The sequence below is a fragment of the Schistocerca gregaria genome, chromosome 6 (assembly GCF_023897955.1).
Source record: "Schistocerca gregaria isolate iqSchGreg1 chromosome 6, iqSchGreg1.2, whole genome shotgun sequence".
NCBI classification, from domain to species: domain Eukaryota; kingdom Metazoa; phylum Arthropoda; class Insecta; order Orthoptera; family Acrididae; genus Schistocerca; species Schistocerca gregaria.
The window spans coordinates 15,418,669-15,437,083 of NC_064925.1; the positions used below are offsets into that span (position 1 = coordinate 15,418,669).

At 43.5% G+C, this 18,415-nt stretch overlaps 1 protein-coding gene across 1 annotated transcript; it reads right to left on the reverse strand.

Moving 5' to 3' along the window:
* Positions 1-14,387: 14,387 nt before the first annotated feature.
* On the reverse strand, positions 14,388-15,379 carry LOC126278306 (uncharacterized). Its single transcript, XM_049978321.1, has 2 exons — positions 14,831-15,379; positions 14,388-14,789 (listed from the first exon to the last, which is right to left on the reverse strand). Exons 1-2 carry the CDS (start codon positions 15,377-15,379, stop codon positions 14,388-14,390), a joined length of 951 nt encoding a protein of 316 aa, XP_049834278.1.
* Positions 15,380-18,415: the final 3,036 nt, after the last annotated feature.

Consider the following 18,415-nt stretch of genomic DNA (forward strand, 5'->3'; position numbering starts at 1 on the left):
TTCTTAAGAAATTATTTACTAACGATACATCAAGAACATTAACAGATTTAACCATACTATGTGAGCGTGGAAGTAGTTGCCAGTGGGTAACTGATGAAAACAAGTTAAATGTCTTTCAACAAATGGAAATTTCATTCCTAAAAGCCATTTTTTTAACAGATGTAAAACTATAATCAGAAAACACCCTCAAAATATCAAGTTCCAATTTTATTCAGAGGCAGAAAGAACAAATATTGACAGTATGAGCTTTCGGGCTGAGGACCTTGCCGCTGCCTTTTGACACGTCCGTAGTCACGACCGCTCACAACAACCTCTCAAAGACTACACTGGTGCAAATCTTTAACACACCAGATTACTTTAAACTAAAAATTTTTAACAACTCACACAAGCACATAAACTATGGACCCCGTAGGAGGGATGGAAATGGTACAAAACATTAACATTAAAAACAAATTCACTTTCCACCGAATTTGCAACTTTATTTTTTTTTTGGAAAAAGCTCTTTCGGTGGAAGGGTGGCAAATTGATATACTAAAATGAGCATATAAATAAAAACCCACGACATGCAGTCTTACACAAAATATACACACATCCTCTACATTACACATATACCACCTCTCAAGATGATAGGCAAGATAAAAACATATTTCATGAATTCGGCCGTTACACTTCCAGCAATACATGCGTTAACACCGAATACGACAAACATGACAGAGGCAGCTATTAACGTACAGCAGACCGACGTACAGACAGACACTAAATGCCTAACAAATGCTGACGAGAGACAGACGAGCAAGCTGGGGACGAGAGACTGACCAAGATAACAAGTAGAATTTAACAAGTAAATGAAACAACATATCACGAATCACTTACTTCTAATAAACTGCGATGTGTGGCGAAGACCTGGAGCACCACACCCAAAACGCTCTCCCGAACCGTCCGCTGCCAGCCGCTTCAACGGACGCAGGAAGGCGCGCCGATCTCCCGTCTCACGTCTCACGGCGTCGCAGCTCGCACCGGCCAGCCCGACGTCGTAGGTTGGCTCCTGTTGCTCTAGTGTCGGCCGCGAAGCCACTATCTCTCGCTAAACGGCGCGGCCCACTGAACTCACGTGGGGACCCCACATGCGCCGACGATCAAGGACAAGTCATCTAGTGTCCCACTTCGCGACCGACCAACCGATCGATCCAACCGCCAACGACCATTGCCTGAGCAAACTCGAACAGACTGGCGGCCTAACACATACTAGCACTCCGGACGACAGGCAGACACTAACTGCCTCACCAATGGGAACGAGAAACAGACCCAGACTGACCTGACTGACCAACTGACTAGACTCGCCCCTTAGCGACCTCATAGCGGCCCTTAAATGCACAAATTGACCTGCATTTCCAAGTCATAAGTCGCCCTACACGACTGTGTGCAATTGAACCTCGTCCAATCAATTATTTCTGCAGTCTCGATCACTGAACCTGACACTGACAGTCCTTAAACGCACAATTAGCACTCTTTTTCTTTTTTCTAAGAATAAACGATTGATGTCACGTCATCTACACAGTTATTAAAATTTTATTCCAAGTGATCTCAAACATTTATCATCATTATACTTCAACTTTCATATTAAAAAAATATGATTTATTATCGGAAAGTAAGACATAATAGATCGAAAATAGCATGTAACTAAATGACAGCTTTTCATAGCGTCGGGACTTAATCACCCAAAACTATGTAAAGAAATCACCAAAATCGCAATTTATCAATACCAATTGACAGATACAAATAAGATATTAAAGACCTCATAGATGAATCCCGACCTTTAGTGTTATACAGCCCTGTAATGTTTTATTACCACACAGGGGATACATGTATTACTTGAAACTCGCTCGCCCTCTGTCTGCTGATAAATTAGATATTGCATGCATGCATGCATGTCCGAAGAACATGCATCGTAAGTCGGAATAACACAGGCGTTGCAAATAATATCGTAAGCATAATTTCAGTTGGAGAACCGCATCCTACGCATGTCTTTCCGATTCGAACGTCGTGCAGTTTCGTACCTGCTTAACTCCTTATACACGTCAAACACAATTTCGATAAATATTGTTTCACAAAATTTATACTACTTCAGACCTATTACGGTTAATAGCTGAACTTACCTTTCCCAGTACATCTGAAATTTTACTTCGTGACCAAACTTTATGAGGCAGTCGATAAATACTTATTCTCTCTTACTCAATTTCATCTTAATGTTTTTTGCTGCTGCATTAGCTTTCCCGTTCTCTCTGCTACTTCTACGAATAGTTTTCTGCTTACAGAAGAATTTTTCTCTTTGGCAACTTAATGTGGACCTGACTGTGTTCGTAACTTAGAGTAACATGGAATTTTAGTGTTTCCTAGGAAAAGGTAAAAAGGTATGCTGTTGAGCTTGGCGCTTACATTTTGACTGCGTTGTTTCAAGAAAAAAGTATATCATTACGAGTTTTATTCGTGCTACAGAACTGAATAAATATTCGATAAGTTACTCTCTCTTACATTTGGAATACCGGGTGATCAAAAAGTCAGTATAAAAAATGGTTCAAATGGCTCTGACGACTATGGGACTTAATATCTTAGGTCATCAATCCCCTAGAACTTGGAACTAGTTAAACTTAACTAACCTAAGGACACCACACACATCCGAGCCCGAGGCAGGATTGGAGCCTGCGGCCGTAGGAGTCCCGCGGTTCCGGACTGCAGCGCCTAGAACCGCACGGCCGGCAGTCAGCATAAATTTGAAAACTTAATAAACCACGGAAGAATTTAGATACGTAAAAATTGACGCACATGGTTCGAATGATATAGGGTTTTATTAGAACAAAAAAAGCTCACGAAATTGCCGACAGTTGGCTCTGGACAGTAAAACGTCAGAGACTGCGCATGACAATCGTGTATAAAAGGAGCTGTAATGAGAAGGAGAATCAGATGCGCCAGCAGTCGAAGCACGTTGACATCACCTGAAAAGGCGCTTTTAGTGAAGCTGTATTATCAGAATGGGGAATGTGCAAGTTCAGCGTTACGATCCTATCGCCATAGGACGGGTATTCGAAAGAGTAAAGGTCCGTTGCCAAATGCAGCTGTGGCGAGAATGACTTCTAAGTTCTAAGCCACACGTTTTTTAGACGACAGACCCCGTAATGGCTGACCAAGCACAAGGCGTAATGCTGCTCAGACAGTTCAGGAAGAAATGGAGACTGTAGCGGGTTCGTCTATGCTCGGGTAAATCAGCGCTCGTACAGTCGCCTGTCGCACCACAATTCCATAAACTACTGTTTGGTTGGCACTTAGGCTTACCCTCCAATGCTATCCGTAAAAAATCCATCTGTATCATGACCTGTTACCTGGCGATTTAGTGAAGCGGAGCTCATTTGCGGTGTGGGCGTTTCAAAAGATAGCGGAAGATGACGATTGGTTGAGTAACGTGCTGTGGACCGACGAAGCTTATTTCACGCTCCGAGGGTCTGTCAACGCCCATAACTGCAGAATTTTGGCTACCGAAAATTCTATAACTGTCGTGGAAACTCCAATGCACAACGAGAAAGTCACGGTATGGGCTGGATTTACATCTATCGGTATCGTGCCTTTTTTCTTCGAGGGATTGCGTGATTCTGGTTTTGTAACTGCTACCGTGACGGGTGAGAGGTACACCGATATGTTACAAATGGTTCAAACGGCTCTGAGCACTATGGGACTTAACATCTGAGGTCATCATTCCCCTAGAACTTAGAACTACTTAAACGTAACTAACCTAAGGACATCACACACATCCATGTCCGAGGCAGGATTCGAATCTAAGACCGTAGCGGTCGCGCGGTTCCAGACTGTAGGGCCTAGAACCGCTCGGCCACTTCGGCCGGCGGTATGTTACAGAATCGCATCATCCCCAACCTGGCTCACAAAGACCTGCTGGAACGTACGATGTTTATGCAAAATGGCGCTCCACCCCCCACCCCCCATATTGCTAGATGCGTGGAAGATGTCTTGCGCGCGTCGTTTGGTGATGATCGTGTGCTCAGCCGCCACTTCCGTCATGCTTGTTCTTCCAGGTCCCCAGACCTCATTCCGTGCGATTATTGTCTTTGGGGTGACCTGAAGTTGCAACTGTATCGTGATCGACCGACATCTCTAGGGATGCTGAAAACAACATCCGACGCCAATGCCTCACCTTAACTCTGGATATGCTTTACAGTGCTGTTCACAACAGTATTCCTCGACAACAGTTATTGATGAGTAATGATTGTGGACATATTGAGGATTTCCTGAAAAAAAATCATCTTTTCTTTGTCTTACTTTGTTGTGCTAATTATTGCTATTCTGATCAGATGAAGGGCAATCTGTTGGACATTTTTTGAACTTTTGTATTTTTTTGGTTCTAATAAACCCCATATCATTCCAAGCAAGTGTGTCAATTTGCACGTCCCTATCTACATTATTCCGTGATTTATTCAGTTTTTAAATTTGTACTGACTTTTTGATCACCCAGTATGTGCATCTTGCTAGACCTCTTCTTGATCTTAAATGACTTACTACACGAAATAGTAACTTTCCTTCTTCCTATAAAACCGATGCCCTTTAAATACCAACGATGGATTTTATTTAAAATATTGTGAGTTTGTGACGCACGTTTTGCTAGTTTGGGCTACAATAGTTGTCTTCAAGACTACTAGTAATATGCACCAGTGTTGTACCCAAGACGAGGGCAAGGTACCGTTGAAGGACAGTTGGGACCCATTTCGACGGCAACTTAAAATACTGTTCAGCTGGAGACACTGATCTCTGACTCTGCCTGTGGTGATCAGGCTCGCTGACAGTGAACTGTCAACAGAGAACGCAGAGACCTTCGTCGTTAGGACCATCCGCAGCTCGTGGTCTAGCGATTAGCGTTGCTGCCTCTGCATTATGGGTTCCCGGGTGAAGGTTTTTCTGTGTCCGGAGACTGGGTGTTAGCCTCATCATTTCATCATCATCATCACTTCTAAGAGTGAGTAGGTTGGATTGTGAAAAGAAAATGGACGGTGTAAAAATTGGGTCTTGGTACGGGAGCTGATGACCGCGCAGTTGAGTACCCCACAAACCAAACATCATCATCTTCCCTCGTACCGCTTCTAGCGCTGCCAGTTAAATCACTTCATCGCAATCGTTGAAGACATCCTGATCTTCTGTGTTTCTCTTTTAGCATACCTGGACTACAGTTTCATTCACAAAATTTTCCATATTTTCCGTCCTTCCCTATACCTTACTCCCCTTTTTGGCAGAATTTCGCAAATCTTGCACAACTTGACGCTACCGATTGCTTTTCGAAGGTGCACAAATCGCATCAGTGTGGCTTGATTTACCTTTAGTCGTAGTTCTGTTATCAATCGCAACGTCAGAACTGCCTCTTCGGTGCCTTTACCGCTCCTAAAGCCAACTGATCGTCATCTAACACATCCACAATTTTCTTTTCCATTCCTTTACATATTATTCGTGTCAGAAATTTGGAAGTATGAGCTGTAAGGCCCATTATGCGACAATTCTCGCACTCCTCGGTTCTTTCTATCTTCGAAATTGTGTGGGTAACGTTTTTCCGAGAGTCAGATGGTATCTCGTCAGACTCATACATTTCACAAACCAATGATTTTCCTTCCCCAATTGTTTTAGAAATTCCAATGGAATGTTATTTATCCTTTGTTTTGTTTGGTCTTAAGTCTCCCAAAGCTCTTTTGCATTCTGAATCTAATACTGATCTTCAGTCTATACTATATCGACTCCAGTTTTCTTGTACTACTTTATCAGACAAGTCTTGCTCTTCAATAAGGCCTCCAGTGTACTCTTTTCACCTACCCACTCTCTCATCTGCAATTATCAGTGTATTCCCCATTACACTCCCAATGTAACCATCCTCATTTTTAATTTCACAGAAGATAGTTTTGACTTTTCTCTATGCTGTCACTCCTTCCGACAGTCATTTCCTTTCCGCTTTCGCCGGACGATGTGGCCGAGTGGTTCTAGGCACTTCAGTCTGGAACCAAGCAACCGCTACGGTTGCAGGTTCGAATCCTGCCTCGGGCATGGATGTGTGTGATGTCCTTAGGTTCGTTAGATTTAAGTAGCTCTAAGTTCTAGAGGAATGATAACCTCAGATGTTAAGTTGCGAGATGCCACGGGTAGCAGTGTATTTAACACTAAATTCTTCTCAAATCTTCATATGGAAATGATGCATTAAGCCACCCCTTTTCCAACTCCTAGTTTTGCTGTTGCACATGGATTAAGGAAAAACGCGAACTGAGTGTAATCGACCCTACTAGTGGAGTAGAAGAGTTTGCCACCTGCAATAATTTAATTGTATAGAAATTAAGGGAAGTTTCATTAACGTAGTGAGAAATGAAATTGTTTCTCCACCGATTAACAGAATGAAAATTCTGTCCAAAATAACTATTTTATTTATAGCGACAAAAATTAATAAACAAAACACATGAAGCATTTAAAATACATAAACCTGGCTCAAATTGGATACTCAAATAAATGCTGTGAAGGTGAAGTTGTTCCTAAACTAGATTGTGACATTTATGATGAAGTGGTATGTGGAGCCAATTCCTTGCAACTCAAATCTTAAGAGAAATACACAGCCAACGCAACATTAATTGCTGCTACAGTAGTGGGAACTCAGACAAAGAACACCCAAGACAGAACAAAGTTACAAAAAGGACGAACAGGCGCGCTCTGCTGAGCTCTCATTATCACCTACGAAAGTCCCTAATCTGCCGCTGCTGGGGACATACATTACCAAGCTGTCTTCTTAACTGCAAGAACACGATCTGGCGTACTGGAGGCGATGGCTGGTTGCTTCGACGTCCCGCCGTGGTTATGATAAAGTCACGAGTATAGCCTGAGACAAATTATCCTGGCTTGGTTGTTCCAGGCTAAAGACTTCCTAGCAACATGAATGCGCCTCTGTGGCGAGCCTTCTTCGTCTCCCTCAGTCACTGACGGTACAGTGATTGGTTTTAACAGGCAAAGTCGCACAGTCACTCCGATACAGTCAACTTTAGCCAAAACTGCTCAAGACAGACAACATAGGCCGCTTGTACGCTGAACGCTCAATTGCCAAATGTACACGGAAAATTACGTTGAAGACGAAACTCCAGCAACTTCATCAAACAGTTACAATTACATAAAAGTGTATTAGACAGCCAACGGAAGGCAGCGAGAGCTCAGTCTTGTAAGCTACCCCGAGCAAAAGGCGAGAGCAGACAACCAAAAGAGCACCCGTACAAACCGAACACAGAACATTCCCACCCCCAACACAGTGGCCGTGGTTAAACGTTCCAATCAGCAACTCGAAAACCGGCGGAAAATTCCACCAATGGAAATTTTTGGCGCCAATTTTTGCGCCTATGATGCTACGTTACGGAGCTATGCCCTGAGCAAGCCAATCACAGTTACGATTTAGCAGAAAACGCGGGAATTTGCCCGCAGAGATTGCCTGTGAACACAAGTCATTCCCACACCTCGCTGGTAGCACGCCAGAAAGTGTGTTCGCTAAGTTTCTGCGAAGTAACGAAGTCTCTAGCCCAGCCGCTCCTTCAGGCCCCTGCGGCCGGGTCTCCGCCGCTATTACGACAATGTCGTAGTCTGGAAAGCATTCACTCGACTCCCTCACACCCGTCGGCTTAACCCTCTCAAGATCAGCAGAGCCCGCCTGTCACCGGACTCTAAATTCACGTGGTTAACTTCATGGCAGATTACAAAACCTACCATTTGATTTTAATTTAGTTTCGGCTCACATGCATTTAGAGAGGAAAATCGAATTACTCAGAGTAAGATAGAAATATTAGAGGGGGCTTCTGCCACGTTTCATAGCCCCCAGGCCATTTTAGATTGTAATAGGTGAGCGGTTGGCTCACTTAGGAGCAAGTTAGTGAGTCAATCGCCCAAAAACAATCCTGCCAACTGACTCCACATGCCGCACTCTATAAAAAAAAGAGGGAGAATTATTTATGATGTAGCCAACTTCACATGTTGTAGCCAACTTTACAATCAGAGTTGGAGAGCTCTGCAATTAAATGCCCAAGATATTACCACAATTTCAACCATTAAACTAACATGAATTTACTCACACATGATAACATTTAAGTTAACAATCTCTTTGTGAGCTTTCAGAATCTAATTAGAACCTCCGATTCATTCTGTCTCCCTGCAGCAAGAATAACCTTTACAAAATTTTCCCTGAACTGATGGTCCATTCACAATGACAGTGGTGGTATCTGCTTCAGTTTATGGGGAGTTCGGGCACACTCTTTGCATACACACTACAAAAAAATTCAGAATACACAAAAAACATGGTTTAGCGAACAATATAGTAATTTGTAATTTGTGCGCCCTACTCTCACTTACCCCCCCCCCCCCCCCCCCCCCGCTCCCATGAACCATGGACCTTGCCGTTGGTGGGGAGGCTTGCGTGCCTCAGCGATACAGATGGCCGTACCGTAGGTGCAACCACAACGGACGGGTATCTGTTGAGAGGCCAGACAAACGTGTGGTTCCTGAAGAGGGGCAGCAGCCTTTTCAGTAGTTGCAGGGGCAACAGTCTGGATGATTGACTGATCTGGCCTTGCAACATTAACCTAAACGGCTTTGCTGTGCTGGTACTGCGAACGGCTGAAAGCAAGGGGAAACTACAGCCATAAATTTTCCCGAGGACATGCAGCTTTACTGTATGATTAAATGATGATGGCATCCTCTTGGGTAAAATATTCAGGAGGTAAAATAGTCTCCCATTCGGATCTCCGGGCGGGGACTACTCAGGAGGATGTCGTTATCAGGAGGAAGAAAACTGGCGTTCTACGGATCGGAGCGTGGAGTTTCAGATCCCTTAATCGGTCAGGTAGGTTAGAAAATTTAAAAATGGAAATGGATAGGTTAAAGTTAGATATAGTGGGAATTAGTGAAGTTCGGTGGCAGGAGGAACAAGACTTCTGGTCAGGTGACTACAGGGTTATAAACACAATATCAAATAGGGGTAATGCAGGAGTAGGTTTAATAATGAATAGGAAAATAGGAATGCGGGTAAGCTACCACAAACAGCATAGTGAACGCATTATTGTGGCCAAGATAGATACGAAGCCCACACCTACTACAGTAGTACAAGTTTATATGCCAACTAGCTCTGCAGATGATGATGAAGAAATTGAAGAAATGTACGATGAAATAAAAGAAATTATTCAGATAGTGAAGGGAGACGAAAATTTAATAGTAATGCGTGACTGGAATTCGAGTGTAGGAAAGGGGAGAGAAGGAAACATAGTAGGTGAATATGGATTGGGCTAAGAAATGAAAGAGGAAGCCGCCTAGCAGAATTTTGCCCAGAGTACAACTTAATCATAGCTAACACTTGGTTTAAGAATCATGAAAGAAGGTTGTATACGTGGAAGAACCCTGGAGATACTAAAAGGTATCAAATGTATTATATAATGGTAAGACAGAGATTTAGGAACCACGTTTTAAGTTGTAAGACATTTCCAGGGGCAGATGTGGACTCGGACCACAATCTATTGGTTATGACCTGTAGATTAAAACTGAAGAAACTGCTAAAATGTGGGAAATTAAGGAGATGGGACCTGGATAAACTGAAAGAACCAGAGGTTGTACAGAGTTTCAGGGAGAGCAAAAGGGAACAATTGACAGGAATAGGGGAAAGAAATACAGTAGAAGAAGAATGGATAGCTCTGAGGGATGAAGTAGTGAAGGCAGCAGAGGATCAAGTAGGTAAAAAGATGAGGGCTGCTAGAAATCCTTGGGTAACAGAAGAAATATTGAATTTAATTGATGAAAGGAGAAAATATAAAAATGCAGTAAATGAAGCAGGCAAAAAGGAATACAAACGTCTCAAAAATGAGATCGACAGGAAGTGCAAAATGGCTAAACAGGGATGGCTAGAGGACAAATGTAAGGATGTAGAAGCTTATCTCACTAGGGGTAAGATAGTTACTGCCTACAGGAAAATTAAAGAGACCTTTGGAGAGAAGAGAACCACTTGTATGAACATCAAGAGCTCAGATGGCAACCCAGTTCTAAGCAAAGAAGGGAAGGCAGAAAGGTGGAAGGAGTATATAGAAGGTTTATACAAGGGCGATGTACTTGAGGACAATATTATGGAAATGGAAGAGGATGTAGATGAAGACGAAATGGGAGATACGATACTGCGTGAAGAGTTTGACAGAGCACTGAAAGACCTGAGTCGAAACAAGGCCCCCGGAGTAGACAACATTCCATTAGAACTACTGACGGCCTTGGGAGAACCAGTCCTGACAAAACTCTACCAGCTGGTGAGCAAGATGTATGAGACAGGCGAAATACCCTCAGACTTCAAGAAGAATATAATAATTCCAATCCCAAAGAAGGCAGGTGCTGACAGATGTGAAAATTACCGAACTATCAGTTTAATAAGTCACAGTTGCAAAATACTAACGCGAATTCTTTACAGACGAATGGAAAAACTGGTAGATGCGGACCTCGGGGAGGATCTGTTTGGATTCCGTCGAAATGTTGGAACACGTGAAGCAATACTGACCTTACGACTTGTCTTAGAAGCTAGATTAAGGGAAGGCAAACCTACGTTTCTAGCATTTGTAGACTTAGAGAAAGCTTTTGACAATGTTGACTGGAATACTCTTTTTCAAATTCTAAAGGTGGCAGGGGTCAAATACAGGGAGCGAAAGGCTATTTACAATTTTTACAGAAACCAGATGGCAGTCATAAGAGTCGAGGGGCATGAAAGTGAAACAGTGGTTGGGAAAGGAGTGAGACAGGGTTGTAGCCTCTCCCCGATGTTATTCAATCTGTATATTGTGCAAGCAGTAAAGGAAACAAAAGAAAAATTTGGAGTAGGTATTAAAGTTCATGGAGACGAAGTAAAAACTTTGAGGTTCGCCGATGACATTGTAATTCTGTCAGAGACAGCAAAGGACTTGGAAGAGCAGTTGAACGGAATGGAAAGTGTCTTGAAAGGAGGATATAAGATGAACATCAACAAAAGCAAAACGAGGATAATGGAATGTAGTCAAATTAAATCGAGTAATGCTGAGGGAATTAGATTAGGAAATGAGACTCTTAAAGTAGTAAAAGAGTTTTGCTATTTAGGAAGTAAAATAACTGATGATGGTCAAAGTAGAGAGGATATAAAATGTAGACTGGCAATAGGAAGGAAAGCGTTTCTGAAGAAGAGAAATTTGTTAACATCGAATATAGATGTATGTATCAGGAAGTCATTTCTGAAAGTATTTGTTTGGAGTGTAGCCATGTATGGAAGTGAAACATGGACGATAACTAGTTTGGACAAGAAGAGAATAGAAGCTTTCGAAATGTGGTGCTACAGAAGAATATTGAAGATAAGGTGGATAGATCACGTATGTAATGAGGAGGTATTGAATAGGATTGGGGAGAAGAGAAGTTTGTGGCACAACTTGACTAGAAGAAGAGATCGGTTGGTAGGACATGTTTTGAGGCATCAAGGGATCACAAATTTAGCGTTGGAGGGCAGCGTGGAGGGTAAAAATCGTAGAGGGAGACCGAGAGATGAGTACACTAAGCAGATTCAGAAGGATGTAGGTTGCAGTAGGTACTGGGAGATGAAGCAGCTTGCACAGGATAGAGTAGCATGGAGAGCTGCATCAAACCAGTCTCAGGACTGAAGACAACAACAACAACACTCTCACTTACATAAGAATTACAGTGCAAATTCACAAACACGTACAAGGTATAACATACATTACAAAAACAACCCTAGAGAAAGAAATTTAAGAAAAAAAAAACAAAGTTCATCGGGTGTCAAGTTGTGCTTGCACGTTGTTCACGACTGTGCTGAGCATGGGGCACTAAATCACATTGTTGGAAATATTCGAAGCACTTCACAAATTCGTTAGTTTCTGTGAGGGGTTTGGAACCTACATGGTTTCATGGTAGGCATTATGCCCGCATTTCTACCATCTAGGGCACCATTGGAGTCAAACGCTCACAGGTTCACACCGACTTAGAAGACAACGATGCTGGCGCATCACTGGAAAAACAATACTGCCCATATTCATCCTCGAAATCACGCAATATACCACAATCTTACAGTGCACTGACGCGTGCTTTCAAGCATTGGTATGAACGTCTCGCGAACTATTTGTGGCCGCTATGGAGCGTATCACGACTTCACAGAATGCTTCTAGAAGCACGTTCTTGTATGCGCCCGTTTGTGCGACATCTCCTCACTCATCATTATCGCTCAACATCGACACCAGACAGGAAAGGACAAAACCATTGCTCATAGAGTGGTAGTGCTCCTACTCCGTCAACATAGTATGTCGCGAACATAAACCAAAAAGGAAAGCAACAGTAAATTCTTATGTGAGACAAGGCAGCGTGTTAATAGTTTAACAATCTTAATCTAATAATGCAACGACTATTGTCCCCGAAGAAAGGTTCATATATTTGCCTATTCTACTATGTACACCACTTAAACTACTATTATTCCACCAACTTCTTTATGTGAGAGATGTGGTGGAGTCCTATGGACTAGCGCCAATCCCTTGTTAGACTCCCCCTCTGACGTGCATTAGGATTTGCAGGTCCAATTTCAATCTCCTGTTGTCCGTGATTTCGCTGTCTCCAACTACGGTCTCTTTGTCGTTCGTTATTCCTCCTGTCCCACATTCCTTGTCTAGATTGACCCTGTTCCCTGACGTTCTGGTTTCCGTGTCTCTGGTTTCCATAACCTTGAATAGCGTAACCTTGATTTCCGTAACCCTGGTTTCCTAACTGACCAGTGCGATTATGAGATCTGTTGCCGTCTTCCCCTGCTGGCCCGTGGTATTTGTTATTTTGCGCCTTCTTACTGACCTTTGCGTCTTGTTTATCAAAGACTACTTCGAGTTCGCGCAGTAGACCCTTGAATGCTTCTGTGTCAGAGCCACACTTCCCGACAAGTGTCTGTTGATACCTAACTGGCAATTTGGAAAAGCAAAATTTAATGATTTCTCCGTTGCTATATGGACTGTCTAAACACTGAGTCTTCTTGAGTAAATCATCAAAAAATTTGGTTACGCTCCTATGCCCGGACACATCTAGTTCAGGACAAAATATTATTTCCTCTTTAATCCTGTCTTGCGTTTCCTTTGACCAGTAGGTCCGCAAGAATGCACCAACAAGTTCCTGATAAGTCCGACACGTCGCTGCCACACCCCGCATCTTTTCCGCGGCTTGGCCTTCCATGTGTCCACACATGAATTCTAATTTTGCCTGGATTGGCCACGACGACGGTAGTGATTTTGTAAACTGCATCACCCAGCTCTTCGGATGCCTCGACCCTCCATTATCTTTGAACTTCTGGAATTTTAGTATCGACAGGAAGTGATTCTGATCAAAATCCTGTCCGATCGTCTCACTTGTGTTGTCACTCGTTTCCGATACTTGCACGTCTGCTGAGTGTCCGGATCTATCTTGCTGATAACTGTGATGTGCTACCTCTGTATCACAGTGGAAGTGGCATTCAGCATTCACTCTTCTAAGGGGGCTGCAATTATTAGAGGTATTACTCGCTGTTTCTGCGTGTGCATTGTTAGTGCCGCACTCTGTCACCGGGCTAGAGCACGGCGGGCTTTTCCTCGGAGACATAATTCTGTGTACTCCATCATTGGTATCCGAACGCGCTGTGCTCGTGTGCCCGTCTCGCTCTAGTTTTGCTATCCGACTCTCTACTTCTTCCATTCGTTTCGTGATGTTCGTAACCGCAAAATTACTTTGAGTCTTTAAGACCGCTATGGATTTTGAGTGGGCTTGTGTCGCACGTCGCAAGCGCCCTGCGAGTTAAGAAGTTACTTTTGCGATTTTCAATGCCCCTGTTGCTGCCGTGTTGGCTAGGCCTCCTACTTTTTGTGCTACCATTGGCATTTGTTTTGCTTCTCTACATTCTTTCTTTATTGTAATTCCCCACGAATTTCCCCTATATGTGAAATTATTGCCTCAGTGTCTTCCTTACGTTGTTCGTCAGCTTCTTCCTTCTCCTTCTTACGTTGTTTATCAGGTTCTTCCTTCTCCTTCTTACGTTGTTTCTCAGGTTCTTCCTTCTCCTTCTTACGTTGTTTCTCAGCTTCTTCCTTCTCCTTCTTACGTTGTTTCTCACGTTCTTCCTTCTCCTTCTTACGTTGTTTCTCACGTTCTTCCTTCTCCTTCTTACGATGTTTCTCATCTTCTTCCTTCTCCTTGTTACGATGTTTCTCAACTTCTTCCTTCTCCTTGTTACGATGTTTCTCATCTTCTTCCTTCTCCTTCTTACGATGTTTCTCATCTTCTTCCTTCTCCTTCTTACGATGTTTCTCATCTTCTTCCTACTCCTTGTTACGATGTTTCTCATCTTCTTCCTTCTCCTTGTTACGATGTTTCTCATCTTCTTCCTTCTCCTTGTTACGATGTTTCTCATCTTCTTCCTTCTCCTTCTTACGATGTTTATCATCTTCTTCCTTCTCCTTCTTACGATGTTTCTCATCTTCTTCCTTCTCCTTCTTACGATGTTTCTCATCTTCTTCCTTCTCCTTGTTACGATGTTTCTCATCTTCTTCCTTCTCCTTGTTACGATGTTTCTCATCTTCTTCCTTCTCCTTCTTACGATGTTTCTCATCTTCTTCCTTCTCCTTGTTACGGTGTTTCTCATCTTCTTCCTTCTCCTTGTTACGGTGTTTCTCATCTTCTTCCTTCTCCTTGTTACGATGTTTCTCATCTTCTTCCTTTTCCTTGTTACGATGTTTCTCATCTTCTTCCTTCTCCTTGTTACGATGTTTCTCATCTTCTTCCTTCTCCTTGTACGATGTTTCTCATCTTCTTCCTTCTCCTTGTTACGATGTTTCTCATCTTCTTCCTTCTCCTTGTTACGATGTTTCTCATCTTCTTCCTTCTCCTTGTTATGATGTTTCTCATCTTCTTCCTTCTCCTTGTTACGATGTTTCTCATCTTCTTCCTTCTCCTTGTTACGATGTTTCTCATCTTCTTCCTTTTCCTTCTTACGCCGTTCGTCAGCTTCATCTTTCATTGATCGTAGGAAGCTCAGTACTGGGTTAATGTCATCTTTTTGATCCTCGTCACACATGGGCGAAATAACTCTGGACACCTGGTCGCTAGAGCTCTGACGTGATCGAGCTGGCCTTTGTCTGCTCGCGTTCGCTTGACTATAAACTACTGCTACTGTCTCGACCTGTGTGCCCGTCTCTGTTTCATCATCTAGCTCACTATCATAGTCACGGCTGCGACGTTGCTCTAATATCGTGTCCAAATCACCTTCCTCATCAACGAACCTGCCGCCCTGTCCTGCTAAAAATGTGCCCATCTCATCTCCGAACCTATCCCCTTATCCATTATGCAATCCTTTTGTTTTAGCTTCGCTCGATAATAGTCGTGCCTTACTTCTCGTGATCATTCATGAAAAACAAATTTATCTAAAATTCACAATAAAAATAATGTACTCCATATATTTTTCCACAGCGCTGTAATTACATGAGCGATTTGTTGTGGTACAGAAACCGCACACAAACCCGACAATGTGTGATGTGTTATGGACATGACATAAAAGAAACACAAAAAAACAATGAAGTAACAAAATTATATACACTTAAAAGAAAAACTGTAATTATGCGCCGCTACTTAAAAACTAATCGCGGAACTACAAGAAAAAGAAGTAGGTTATTAATCATAAAAAAATGTTAGAAAAAAAATTTAATGTTCCTCCTAAGAATACTGTTTGCTTATCAGTGATTCACAGGAAAGACCCGAGGCTAAGGATCACCATTTTATGCAAAGTGCCATGGCTAGCAGTGTATTTAACACTAAATTCTTCTAGAATCTTCATATGTAAATGATGATTTAAGCCAACCCTCCCCCCCCCCCCTTTTCTAACTCCTACTTTTTCTGTAGCACATGGATTAAGGAGAAACACGAACTGACCGTAATCGACCCTGCAAGTGGAATACAAAAGAGTTTGGCACCTGCAATAATTTAAATGGATAGAAATTAAGGGAAGTCTCATTAACGTAATGAGAAATAAAGGGTAGCTCTACCGATTAACACAATGAAAGTTCTGTCCAAAATAACTATTTGATTTATTATGACTAAAATTAATAAACAAAACGCATGAAACCTTTACAATACATCAACTTCGCTCAAACTGGATACTCAAAGAAATTCTGTGAAGGTGAAATTGTCCCTAAACTAGATTGTGACATTTATGATGAAGTGGTATGTGGAGCCAATTCCTTGCAACTCAAATCTTAAGAGAAACACACGGCCAACGCAACATTAATTGCTGCTACAGAAGTGAGAACTCATTCAAAGAGCACCCAAGACAGAACAAAGTTAGAAAGACGATGAACAGGCGCGCTCTGCTGAGCTCTGATTATCTCACCTAGGAGAAATCCCTAAGCTGCCGGTGCTCCGGACATACATTACCAAGTTCTGTCTTCTTAACTACAAGAACACGATCTGGCGTACCGGAGGCGATGGCTGGTTGCTTCGACGTCCCGTCGTGGTGATGATAAAGTAGCGAGTATAGCCCAAAGCAAATTATCCTTGACTGGTTGTTCCAGACTAAAGACTTCCTAGCAATACAAATGCGCCTCTCAGGGAGACGAACAAGGCTCGCCACACAATCACTGATGGTACAGTGACTGATTTTAACAAGCGAAGTCACACACTAGCTCCGATACTGTCGACTTTAGCCACAACTGCTTTAGACAGGCCTGCCCCCGTGACCGAGCGGTTCTTTGGCGCTACACTGTGGAACCACACGGCCGCTACGGTCTCAGATTCGAATCCTGCCTCGGGAATGGATGTTGGTATTGTCTTTAGGTTAGTTAGGTTTCAGTAGTTCTAAGGGACTGATGACCTCAGAAGTTAAGTCTCATAGTGCTCAGAACCATTTGAACCATTTTTTGCTCAAGACAGACAACACAGAACACTCAATTGCCAACAGTACTAGGAAAGTTACGTTGAAGTCGAAACTTCAGCAACTTTATCAAACAGTTACAACTAAATGAAAGTATATTAGACAGCCAACGGAAGGCAGGCTGTCCAGAGCAGCGAGAACTCAGTCTTGTAAGCTACCAGAGCCCAAGGCGAGAGCCAACTACCAGAAGAGCACCTGTACAAACCGAGCACAGAACATTCCCGCCCCTACGACAGTTGCCCATGGTTAAACCTTCCAGTCAGCAACTGGAAAAACCGGCGGAAAATTCCACTCTATTGCCGAAGCACTACCAATCTACCAATGGCGATTCTTGGCGCCAATTTCTGCGCCTATTTTGCTACATCTTGGAGCTATGTCCTGAGCAAGCCAATCACAGTTACGATTTTGCAGAAAACGCGGGTATTTGCCCTCCTAGAATGCCTGTGAAGTCATTCCCACGCCTCGCTGGTAGCCCGCCAGAAGGTGTTTTCGCTAAGTTTCTACGAAGTAACGGAATCTCTAGCCCAGTCGCTCCTTCAGGCCCCTGCGGCCGGTCTCCGCCGCTATTATGACAATATCGTTGGAAAGTATTCACTCGACTCCCTCACACCCGTCGGCTTACCCCTCTCAAGATCAGCAGAGCCCGTCTGTCACCGGACTCTAAATCCACGTGGTTAACTTCATGGCAGATTACAAAAACTACCATTTGATTTTAATTTAGTTTCGGCTCTCAGGGTGTAGTGGTGGGGGTGGAGGGCGATCGCCCCCCTCCTCCCCCTATCGCTTTAATCCATGCTTGTCCCCTCGCTACACTCGTGTTCGCAGCATTTGCACAGTATTTTATGTCAGGATGACTTCTACAGGTGCGGCAAGAATACTTCGGTAGCGCGGCCACTGCGTCCGTGCCGGTCTGAGGCGGCCTACGTGAACGCCGTGGCCGAGCGTCGCTGCAGCGACCCGCCGTGTCGGCTGTCAGAGGCACGCCGGCCATGCATCAGCGACCCCAACCCCCACCACAGGTCCCGGCCCCCTGCCGGCCACCCGCGGAGCTCTGCCTCCCGCCGAGATGCCGGAAACTGAACCACACACGAGTGGCTGCTTAACGGGCGACTGGCAAGCATTCCGTACCACAGAGACTGTTCCAAGGACAGGAGGTTATTCTTTGCAACTAATGAAAAACGCAAGGAAGGCAGAGAGAGAAAGAGAGAGAGAGAGAGAGAAAGAGAGAGAGAGAGAAAGAAAGAGAGAGAGAGAAAGAGAGAGAGAGAAAGAAAGAGAGAGAGAGAGAGAAAGAGAGAGAGAGAAAGAGAGAGAGAGAGAGAAGAGAGAGAGAGAGAGGAGAGAGAGAGAGAAAGAGTGAGAGAGAAAAAGATGAGAGAGAGAAAGAGAGAGAGAGAGAGAAAGAGAGAACACGCGATCTAGTGT